General features: G+C 39.2%; 1 protein-coding gene across 5 annotated transcripts in view; it reads left to right on the top strand.

The window, feature by feature from the left end:
• Positions 1 to 12677, top strand: part of GBE1 (1,4-alpha-glucan branching enzyme 1) — a 221155-nt gene that overhangs the window by 154529 nt on the left and 53949 nt on the right. For all 5 annotated transcript variants that reach the window (XM_089682912.1, XM_089682913.1, XM_089682915.1 and 2 more), the window contains exon 14: positions 6358 to 6542. In XM_089682912.1, the coding sequence (XP_089539038.1) occupies positions 6358 to 6542 (185 nt within the window). The remainder of the gene's footprint in view (positions 1 to 6357; positions 6543 to 12677) is intronic.

Below are 12677 nucleotides of genomic sequence, written 5' to 3'. Positions count from 1 at the left end.
ATTTCTTGTTCCCATATACTTCTTTTGAAATATGCATTCTACCTATTAGACAGGTCCCAGTTTTACTGGTTGCTATGCTTCCTGTACACAGCAGTCTTTACAAGTGGATAATATCTAACAATAGTGTGGATATGCTAACAATTTATTTTCATGGAATATGGTAGACAGTCAATATAGCTACCAGAAAAAAAAATATTCTGTTGGACATGCTATATATTTCAACAACATTTCTAAGAATTTCAATATAGATAACAAATGCTGTTTACAAAGTTTATCATATTATGTACATCCTTAAAACTGAACTCCAGGCAAACCGCTACATACCCAGTTGGAATTCATATACAGAAGGTGTTTTACCTGCCCATCCTGTTCTGAAATTTACACAGCCCTGCAAAGCGCCACAGTCAGACTATTGACCACATTTTATTTTGTGACAGTTAAAGCCTAAGTTTAACACAAGAGACAGTACTTACAATTAGTGAGAAATGTTACTTCTGCTGGTGTCTTAGCCAAAATCTTCAGTCCTCTGCCCACCCAAGCCCCCCTCCCCCATTCCCTCACAGTACTGGAAGTTCACCTGTCATGGACACTCATCAAGAGCACTGACTATGCTCACCTTTTCCACTCCCACCTCCACTCATAGAAGCTGTACTATAACTTCCATCAACAAAAAGCACTCCAAGATTGGGGGAGGAGAACCTTTGATTCATCCACCAATCCTGCATTCATAGAACACTTTTCTTTGATGGAAGCTATAGCACAGCTTCTTTGAATGGAGGAGGGTGGTGAAAAGGACAACCATAGTCTGTGCTCTTGATGAGTGCCTATGATAGGTCCAGTGGCTGCATTAACCCTACAGCACTGAATGATCACCACTGCCAGTGTATAGGGGTTCAGAGGACTGAAGATTTGAACGAAGTCAGCAGCCCCAGCACTAGGGACAATGCTCCTATGAGTGTTACTTGTCATCACATGTGCATTCCAATGTAACTTCTCGGCTACTAGTGCTACTCTTCTCTTTGTCAGACTTGAGTGCCACTGTAGAAGAGTTTATAAGAGGCTGATGCCTGGTCAAATTCAGGAATGTGTACTAGCTGTGCTATATAAATATCACATTTATAAAATGAGTACACACCACATTATCTGGTGTTGTTTTATAGCTACCTTGAGTTAAGCTTTAAATTTTACTTTGTTGTTTTAAACATTTAAAAGTTATGTCTTTTACGAACATCACATAATGGCTAATATTCGTTTTAGTAGTCAAAACACAATCCTCTCCAGAGAGACACATAACTGCTTTTTACTTTGCTAAGGGCTTGACATCAGGACTTACGGTAAAGGAGAAATGTGGGATTCTGTAAAACCAAAAACACATACTCTCGTCCATGCTGCAGCATCGGTCCAATGCTGCAGCTGTCCCACATTGACTCTAACATTGAGAACTGAGTGACCACTGATTACACAGTTCTTGGTCTGCTGAGAGGCTCCGCTAGCTTTCAGTCAGTCATCAAGGTTGATCCCCACATCATTATTGGGATCCTTCCAGTGCCTGGAATGGCTTTGTGAAGTCACCTAGCAGTTGGGTTTAGCCTGCTGTTGGCTGATTCTGAGTCACAGGCGAGCACAAGTAAGTGCATTCTTGTGACGCAGAAGAGAAGTATGGCCAAAAAAGCTTTGGCCATGCTTCTTTTTTAAAGTATATATTAACCCAGTCATTAAAGTTTGATACTCAATTCTTTAGCTAATTGTCATTCAGGTAGCTGTTTCTTCAGCCAAGTTTGTGTGTGTATATATATGCTTGTGTGTAAAATTTGTTCCATTTTTTCATTCTGCATAAACATTTTTGTAACTGCTTGAACCAGCCATTTAATATGTTCATCCTAATCTATTATTGCATTTAGGCTGGCCATATACAGGTGTATGTATACCTGATAGGATTTGTAACCACACTGTTATTACAATCACTACCACCAGCTTGAAAATTTTGCTCTCCAAAAAAAATGCATTCCTTTTAAATTTATCAACCTATACTTAAAAAAAAAAAAAAATTCTATATGTGGCCACTTAGCAGTCTATGCACAAAAGAAATTTACTATGCAGATTACTTCACGCAAGCATTCTTATAGACAAGTCCAGAAAGACTTATCCAATACTCCCACCCAGATTGACTGTGCACTTTATGATGACTGGCTCAACTTTGAAATTTTTTATACTTCTCCTAATGGTTTTGCTGAGATCTGTCCTATGGAAAAGGATTTTAAAAAGACATTAACTATTCTGGTAGTACATCCTGCTATTTACAGTTCCTATTGAGGATGTTCTCTCTTCTAGGGAATCTTCTGTTGGGTGTTTTGAAGAACTTTTAAAGCCTTTTTTTGCTCTTGCAGGCCCAGCCCTGCTACCGGTAATGTCTGCCATGTCTAGTTGCCATACTATCACAACCAGGCTGCACAGGAAAATAAACAGTTGTAGAATGCCACATTCATTATCAATTCTTGCTTTATTGTTTATTTTTCCAGGAGTTGATATTAGCCATTTTCCATTCACCCTATAACAGATTTACTGCTACAGGGTGGATGTTCTGTGCAAAATAACGTTTAGCACGTCCGCCATTGGGGGAGTGCGCCTCCCGCCGGAAATCCGCTTCTGCTGTGAATGAGCACCAGCATTGCCGAGGAGACAGAACACAGCTCTGCCTAAGTAAACAAGGGAGAGCTGTGTTCTGTCAGCTGTGATCTGCTAGATTTTATGCAGGAAATAAAATGTAGCAGATTGCCTAGTGAAAACTGCACACTGTACACACAAAAACACTGGCTAGGCACACAACCCTTTGATCACCCTAGATGTTTAACCCCTTCCCAACCATTCTCAGTACTGTGTTAGTGTATATTTTTAGCACTGATCACTGTATTGGTGTCACTGGTTCCCACAAAGTGTCAGTGTCAAACTGCTCGCCGCAATATCGCAACCCACTATAAGTTGCTGACCGCCGCAATTGCTGCTATAAAAATAATTCCAGTATATATACCGCTATTTCTAGATGCTTTTATAACTTTTGTGCAAACCAATCAATATACACTTATTGTGATTTTTTTTTTTTTACAAAAATATGTAGCAGAATACATTTTCTCCTAAATTTATGAAGAAATTAGATTTTATAAAAACATTTTTATTATATATGTTTTATAGCAGAAAGTAAAAAATATAGGTTTTTTTTTTAAATGTCGGTGTTTTTCGTTTATAGCGCAAACAACATAAAAAACCCAGAGGTGATCAAATACCACTAAAAAAAGCTCTATTTGTGGGAACAAAATGACATGAATTTTATTTATGTACAGCATTGCTTCACCACACAATTGTCCGTTAAAGTAACGCAGCTCCATATTGCAAAAAATGGCCTGGTCATGAAGTGGGGGGGGGGGGGTAAATCTTCCGGAGGTCAAGTGGTCAAGGCTTTCTGTTTTCATTGAGGCAAGTGGTTGTTGCTTTATGCCACATTTAGTCCTCACTGCTTTTATATGTTCTTAGCACCTTATGCTTACAATCACTCTATATTTGCATGGTCCTGCTCCTTTTCTGTTGCCTCTGCTATGTCCTCCCACATTGCAGACTTCTACAGTATTTGAAGTCCACAAGCAGTGATCAGTCCAGTTCCCTTTCTGAAGTGATATTGTCACTAAAAGCTCAGCTATCCTGCTGCTGAGTGCTGCAATAGTAAGGATAAATCAGTAGCTGAAGAATCGTCACAAAACAACTATTTCAGGAATGTCGATTTCCATGACACAGTAATGATGCAGGGGTTGATGATAAGAATGAAATTACCAGAAATGTCAGTTTCTGAAGATTCTTTTTCTTTTCCTTGCCACTGCTGTGCATAGTTTTTCTCACTCTGAAGTTGCAAAGTTTGTTAGGTATTTTTCACTTTGATTATGTTTCTATAACACCCTACAGCAGCCCTTTACCCAGCATTGTGGAATTTTTAGCTCCCACCAGTAAACCAATCCTAGGGACTTTGCTCATTGCACAAATATCCAACACCATCCCCAGAGGTTCTGGTGATACAGGTATTCACATAATCTTCAGCTTAACCATAGCCTATCTACATCCTCCAATGGCTTTGAGTATTCTCCGCCATCCTTGCTTCTCAGTAGCCTTCACATTGTTTGCAAGGTCTTTTAAATGTAATACTAATTGGTACTATATCTAACATACAAATATATCTGCTTTCCCTAGAACCTCTGCTTTCCCTGATAATTACCACTTTCCATCCACATTTACTGCTACAGGGCGGACGGTCTGTGCAAAATGACATATATAATTGTGATTTTGCATTTCTGCCACAGGGGGCAGGTGACTGTCACTGGAATGCCGCTTCTGCTGTGATTGAACACAGTAGAAGCCGATCAACATGTGTCGGCCAATGATGCAGGGGTTGGTGAGAAGAATGAGTGCAGTGGAGACCAGGAATCTGACATTCCCAGAAGTGTCAGTTTTTGAAGATTTTTTCTTTTCCTTGCTACTGCAGTGCTTAGTTTTTTCACTCTGAAGTTGCAAAGTTTTTTAGGTTTTTTTTGTTCACTTTGAATATGTTTCTATCACATCCTACAGCAGCCGTTTTCCCAGCATTGTGGAGTTCTTAGCTGCCACCAGTAAGCCAGTCCCATAGCCCATCTTCCAGTAGCTCTGAGTATCTTCCACCATCCTTGCTTCTCAGTACCCTTCACATTGTTTACAAGGTCTTTTAAATGTAATACTAATAGGTAAATATATCTAACATACAAAAGTATCTGCTTTCCCTAGAGCGATTAAAAATCATCTGCAATGAAACATTTATATTTTTGCTGTTCATTAGCACCCGATTGTTTTAATTTAATTAACTGTTCTCCTTGTCTTTGACATTTTATAGTTTCATAAGAAAAAACTTTAAATTAATTACAGAAAACCAAATCTCAGTTGTATGTCCCTATACTTACCTTCATATTATCCATGCTTCACATGTTGCTGTTTACAGAGGGATCATGAGGATAAAAGCCTTTAGATTTTTTTCCCTGCGGAAGTTGTTAATTATCTTTTGCATTGTTTTCCATCTTTTGTTTCTTGACTCTGTACCTGGAGTATGATTAAACTTGAAGTTTTCAAAACCAGGGACATGCAGTGTTGATAAAAGACATTTATAATGTTCTGTAAAGGCCTCTTATTTTGAATCAGGAGAGTACTGCTGGAAGGGGCTTTCTTTGGAGTATTATTTGATACCCTTTCTTTATTCTGTATAATAGTACTTTTATTGGTTAAAAAGAAAAAATAGTTTCAAATGATGCTTTTAGAACATAGTCAAAGTCAGTTAAAAGTTGTATAAGTGTCAGTAGTATGTCAGTAGGCATCTCCAGCTGCTTGCATTTCATTTTATGTTGCCTACTGAAAGCCCCAGGAACCCCAAAATCTGGGGATCTCTGGTATGCAATTCTAACCAGCACCTGTGGTCGAAAGCCTAGCCTTGTCATCTGCTGCACTTCAGTATTTGCCTAATGGATGGTCCTGGCCAATAGTGAGGTGTGGGGCAAAGCAGATCCAGATTAAAAACCACAGAAGCAGTCAAAAATGTACACACTAGGTGCCTTAGGATTTGGACCTTCCAGAAAACATAGTAGTAAAGGTAAACTGATGTGTAGTCATGTGGATACACCTGTTATGGTATACCAACTTCCTGACTTCAGATATGCAATACGAGCAAGTGAAAAAATAGAAAACCCAAGGTATTAAAGCACTATGGTCAACCACTGGTTTTGCAAATATACCTGAAGAAGAGGATATAGTGTTTTTTTACTGTCTCTATAACAGAGCAATCTGGGTCTCTGGGGTCCTTGAGTCCTATGGGTGTGTGGGGGATCGGGGGGGGGCGGGGTTGACTTACAATTATGTCAGAGCTTCCAGCAGAGAGAGCAGTGAGCAGCACAGTATTGATATCACCAAATGTCACTCCAAATCTCCTGCACAGTCAGAGGCAGCAGTGCCTTAGGTCTCACACAAGTGGGCAAAAGGTAATTTTTTTTTTGTGGTACTGCTTAATCACAATTAACATTTCTAAATTATTCCTTCAACATAGAAAATGTATATTTCCACGTGTCGATGAGCATTACAACACATATTATAGCATGCTTTAAAACATTTGTTCATGTGAATCCATTGATTTCAATGGGCCCATCAACCTGCAGCGCCAGGCATTTATGCATAGGTGTGAACTCAGACTAAACATTATGTTCTGTACGTCAGTTTAGTATTCAGTCTCATTTGCATTATATGTTGATACACTAATGTTACTTTTTTGAGTAAAAATACAAATTTCACTTTTAAATACAGGTAATGAATTTGGGCACCCAGAATGGCTGGATTTCCCGAGAAAAGGAAATAATGAAAGTTACCATTATGCCAGGAGACAATTTCATTTAGCTGATGATAATCTTTTGCGCTATAGATTTCTATATGCTTTCGACCGAGATATGAATAAATTAGAAGAAAAGTTTGGTTGGTTGTCTGCTCCTCCGGTAAGAACTTTGAAAAATGTAATTTGTAAACTATAACTTGGTTGTCAATCTGCTTATACCACAGTTTGCTTGTCTTTCAGTTTATTGATTCAGTGTTGTATGAAAGGGCTGAAGCGCTAGATTTTCTCCCTCCCATTCTCTAAGATCTTTGTAATCTGACGGTATGAGGCATGGATCTTTGATGAATGTCAATGTAAATACTAGTTTAATTGAATTTGACAATAATAGACAAGTTCTTTAGAAAATGGACCTGTAGCTTTGAATAACCTCTGAAGGAGAGCAACTGAAATTTGCTTATGGATGCAAGAACAGAAGCCCAGAATAAAGTGATCAGACATTTGAAAACTGCTGCACACTGATTAAGCATGATTTACTTCAGCAATGTATTAGGTATTTTGTATATTATTGCAGGCATATACAGTTAGGTCTATATATATTTGGACACAGGTACAATTTTAGTTTTTTTTCAGGTATTGACCAAAACATAGTCAAGTTATAATTATATAATGGATATGGCCTGAAAGTGCACACTCTAAGGTTTAATTTGAGGATTTGTACATCCAAATTGGGAGGAAGGGTTTAGGAATTACAGCTCTTTAGAGTATCCATGCCTCTTTTTTCAAGGTACAAAAAGTAAATGGACAATTGATTCAAAAGCTGTTTCATGGCCAGGTGTGGGCTACTCCATTATTTCTTTATAAATTAAGCAGGTAAAAGGTCTGGAGTTGATTCTAAGTGTGGTATTTGCATTTGGAATCTACTGGTGTGAACCTACATCATGCATTCAAAGGATCTGTCCATACAAGTGAAACAGGCCATTGTAAGGCTTCAAAAATGAAACAAATCCAACAGAAAGATAGCAGCAACATTACCAGTAGCCAAATCAACAGTTTGGTACATTCTGAGGAAAGAAGAATGCACTGGTGAGCTCAGCAACAAAAAAAGGCATGGACGTCCATGGAAGACAACAGTGGTGGATGATCGCTGTATCCTCTCTATGGTAAAGAAAAACCCATTCGTAACATCCAGAAAAGTGAAGGACACTCTTCAGGAGGTGGGCGTATCATTGTCTACAATCAAGAGAAGACTTCACGAGAGCAAATACAGAGGGTTCATCACAAGGTGCAAATTATTCATAAGCCTGAAGAATAGAAATGCCAGATTAGACTTTGCCAAAAAACATCTAAACAATCCAGACCAGTTCTGGAAAAGCATTCTTTGGACGGATAAAACTAAGATTAATCTGTGCCAGAATGATGGAAAGAAAAAAGTTTGGCTAAGGATTGGAACAGCTCATGATCCAAAGCACACAACGTCATCTGTAAAACCTGGTGGAGGCAGTGTGATGGCATAAGCATGCATGGCTTCCAGTAGCACTGGGTCATTGGTGTTTATTGATGATGTCACAGAAGCAGCTGGATGAATTCTGCAGTGTTTAGAGATATACTGTCAGCCCAGATTCAGCCAAATGCAGCAAAGTTGATTGGACGGCGCTTCACAGTACAGATGGACAATGATCAAAAACACACTGCAGGAGCTTTTGAAGGAAGATATGTGAAATATTCTGCAATGGCCAAGTCAATCACCTGATCTCAACCCAATTGAGCATGCATTTCACTTGCTGAAGGCAAAACTAAAGGCAGAAAGACCCACAAACAAAGAACAACTGAAGACAGCTGCAGTTACAGCCTGGCAAAGCATCAGAAAGGAGGAAACTCTTTGGTAATGTCCATGGGTTCCAGACTTCAGGCAGTCATTGCCAGTAAAGGATTCTCAACAAAATATTACAAATGAACATTTTATTTATGATTTTATTAAATTGTCCAGTTACATTTGAGCCCCTGAAAATGGAGGGACTGTGTATGAAAATTGTTGCAGCTCCTAAAATTTGTACTTGATATTTATGTTCAACCCCTTGAATTAAAGCTGAAAGTCTGCACTTTAAATTAATTTGGATTGTTTCGTTTTAATTTATTCTGGTGGCATACAGAGCCAAAAGTATGAAAATTGTGCCTGTGTCCAAATATATATGGACCTAACTGTACCTGTAGTTCTCCAAAGATTTGTGAAGGGACACCAAAGACATCTTCAGCATTTTGTTTGTATGTCCTTTAGAGTATCGGGGAATCCCAGAAACCCAAATCACCGCATTATGGAGACTGCAAACACCTTCTTCTGTTATCCCAGGCCCACACACTCCCTCATTCTTCTATTTGCCCATCATTCTAATATGTGGCCTTACTAACCAGTAGTAAATTGCAAAAGGAAAGGACACATCAGAGCAAGCGATCATGGACCCTGGTCACTGTTTCTATAATAGATTGATCCGTTGGGCCTTAGGCACTCTACAAGAAATCCAAATAGACACGCATCTGGAGATGTCTACAATATGGTGTGTCACAACATGGTTAAAATATTTTGCAAGGCCCTTAGGATTGCTTTAAAGCATCTCTTATGTCACTGCTGAGCTCTGCACTGACTCAGGAAGGAACCATAGCATGTGATGTTGGATGCAGGCATTTAATACTTCTGGAAATGTCGAATATTGAAGTCCTTTTTTTTTTTTTAATTTTTACATGAATGGGTTGTGCTTTAGCGATGAAGTCTTTTGTTCAGGGAAACGTCTGAAGAGGAGACAAGTACAGTTTTTAAATTGTACTTAAAGTAGTGTTTGAATCCAGGGGTGACATTTATGATGGCCCTAGCTTCCTAAACAGCTGCATACATTGCTGAATAAAGTGAACTTTTTGCACATCATTTATATGTTGCTCCGTTAACATTTCTGTTTTGGAGAGTCACATTTTTCATATCTTATATAACACTGTAAGGGCACTTTGGATACTGATACCTTGCAGACACCCTTGGCTGATTGATCTCAGAAAGAAGGACATTTGTTGGGTTATGATCAGCCGAGATGAACTCTTCTGTTCTCCCAAAATAAAACTGCTTCTAAGATTTCTTCTGAGTGTATAAACTTAGATTGTCATCCACTAAGTAACAGAAGAATTTATTGCTTGTTGGGTTACATTGCCATTTACCAGAGATATGGACACTGAAAAAAAAAAAGCATTTGTCCTAGATAACCCTGCTCCTGATTATCGTGCTTCAGTTTTTTGCTAGTATCCTCAGGAGAAGGGATATGTCGTCTTCAGCTCTGCTGTTCTTTTGAAAGAATTTTTATTAACAGGTGCTGGCAGATTAATGCTGGATATGTTAAAGCCCAACTCAGTGATTTCCCAAAAAACTATCCTACAATTGCCCCTGCAGTGCAAGGGCTAAATGCTTGTTAACTTTAGGGGATGAGCAATAAGGTGTAATAACTTACTCCTTGCTACAGCAGGCATCCTCAATTTGTGTGACAGGTCACCCAAAGTCTCCTATGTGATCCTCCGGGCCATGATTGCACGATAAGGCCAATGCAAGTGCAATAGCCCAGAATCATATGGAAGGATGACAAGGTGACTGTCCACCGCAAGGGTGGAGGAGAACGCTGAAGCCTGTCGGAGTGAAGAATACAGTAAGTATTGCAACTTATTCCTCATCATCTACAATAAAGAGCATTTAACCCGTGCAGTGTGAGGAGGCCCCACTGCAAGGGTAACTCCTTTTCATGCTGACTATGAAAATCTTGGGATGTTCTTCAGTTAGTTAAACAATGCAGATTTCTAGTGTGTTACCTATGCCATAGTTCTGTCTGCAACAGTACTTTGGTCAGCAGTGACTACTCATCAGCATCCAGTTCATATAGTACTCGGCTATTCAGGTCAGGCCAGTGTGTCTGCGGACTCCTATGGAGTTATCGGTCCAGAGCTGTTGCAGTTTTTCTGTCCCTGTCTCTACAAACTTGGGTAGCGAATTTATTGTTTTTAGGATTTCAGCTAGCGTAAACTCTGTTTAGCTCTTGAAGTTGTGTCAGAGTTAAAGATGGCAGATTGAGTTTGCTAAGGAAATCTATTATGGCTGTATCAGAAGGTTGGGTGGTGGTAGGATCACCTTTAAAGTATAGAGAACTATAGCAGTTGGAGAAAGAATCGGCTATTTCCTGTGGATTGATTATCTTATTATTATCTGCCTGCTGATACAAAAACTGGATTTTTTAGCTTTGGATCTTTGTGTTGCAATTATATTTGCCAAGAGTTTACCTGCTCTATTTCCTGTAGCATAATGGTTAAGTTTCAGGGTTCTGACAATGCATTCATATGAGTCTAGTAGGAGCCTAAGTCTAAAGTCTAAGCAGAGTTGTGTAAGATCTGAAGATAGTTTGGGACTAGGGGATTTTTTGTTTAATACGTCTAGATTGTGTATGGGTTGCAACAGATCATTGAAATGTTGCTTTCTTTGGCGTTTGGCTCTGGCAGTCATTTGAATGCATACTTCCCTCATATATGTGCTTTATGGGCATTCCATAGCATGAATGGATTTTATACAAATCTTATTTTATTGGAGAAATATTCCTGCAGATGTTTAGATAGATCAGTATGAGATTGTGGTGTGTGTAGCAATCTAGAATCACATCTCCATAAATACATCTGAGAAGTGCACTCCTTCTCCTCGATCACTAGAGTAATAGGAACATGGTTGAACCATGTTATGTTTTGTATCGAGGAGGATGAGACCTTCTGCACAGTATGTTTATCTACAAAAAACATCAATTCTTGAGTAAGTCAAATGTCGTGTGGAAAAGAAAGTGATGAGGAGTCCAGCTTTGAGTCCATAATGGAGTTGAAATCTTCACAGAAGACTAGTTGGCTGTCCTTAACTGCAGATATTTTCTTGTAGAGACATTTAAGGAAACGTATTGGATGGGAATGCAGAGCATAGATATTGACCAAGGTGTAGGGCTTGGAGTTGATGAGGCAAACGAAGATGATGTATCTACTACTTTGATCCATGTGAAAATTCCTTAGAGTAAAAGAGATCAAGTTTTTAATGGCTGTAAATACGCCTCTTTTCTTAGCTGGAGCATTGGCCATACAAATCATACGGAACTGTTTGTGGGAACATCTAGAAGGAGAGGATTCCAGAAAGTGTGTCTCCTGTACACAGAGGATATCACGTTGAAGTGAACAAGCTTCTCGCCATAAGGAGGACCGTTTAGCTGGGTGGTTTAGGCCATGTGCGTTTATGGAATTTTAAACACCATTGAAGATATGCAAAGGCCAAGATGTAGTAGATACAGAGTGTTTCAATAGTGGATGTGGTAGCTGAGAAGTTCACGGCTGCAGATCACAAAATTGTCGATGACTGCTATGCTGTTGGTTCTGTGCTGTGGAAGATAAACGTAGGACCAGGAATATAGAAAAAGTTTCCCAACTGGGGAAAATGAATAGAGAAGTAAATATAAAAAATAATGATCCAGGTGCACCTGAAAAGGCGCAGGAAAAAAACGAGGGGTCTTGAGCTATGATGGACATATGCAAACCACTGTGTTGATCTCAAGTAAGAGGTGAGGTCGATGTAGAAGTAAGAGGCCGATTGCCAGGTGTTTTCTTAGTTTTCTTTTTGTGAGAGACTGTTTGCCAGGCCACTGTTAGAGGAGCGGAAGAGGTTGTAGCCAAGTTGGGAGTGTGAGTGTCTGGTAGAATACTTTGTTGTCTGAGGAATTGTAATCCTTTTTCAACAGTAGAAAGTGTGGTTATTGTTCCATTGACTGTAACCATAAGATGGTTGGGATGTCACCACTTGAACAGTATGTGATGATTGTGTAAAGCTTTGTTTATCATAAGCATGTTTTTCCTCATCTGCATGGTATAGCGAGAGAAGTCAGGAAAGACTTTTAGAGTTGCATATGATGGAGGTATCGATTCAGATCTTCTGAATAATGAGAGGGCATTCGGGTCGACTTAGCATGTTCCTTAATGTGGAAGAAGTGAAGTCTAAGAATTGCATCTCTCAGGATAGAATCAGGGAGGTGAGATGGACGTGGAATACGATGGCTTCTGTCCACAACTAATTCTGTAGAGGAAAGATAAGGGAAGATCGCCCGGAGCATCTGTTGAGCGTAAGTGGTTAGTTGGTCTGGGAGTACGGATTCAGGGATACCCCTTAATTTAAGATTGTTTCTTCTTGATCTGTCTATAAATCCACAACTTTAGCCTTAAGCCAAGCAATATCTTCTCTTTTTTCAGTATTTGA

Source organism: Staurois parvus, unplaced genomic scaffold (genome assembly GCF_062004578.1).
Source record: "Staurois parvus isolate SC_StPar_1 unplaced genomic scaffold, SC_StPar_1.0 ptg000299l, whole genome shotgun sequence".
NCBI lineage: Eukaryota > Metazoa > Chordata > Amphibia > Anura > Ranidae > Staurois > Staurois parvus.
The sequence above is the reverse complement of the archived record's forward strand: the minus strand, read 5'-3'. Positions and strand labels throughout refer to the sequence as shown.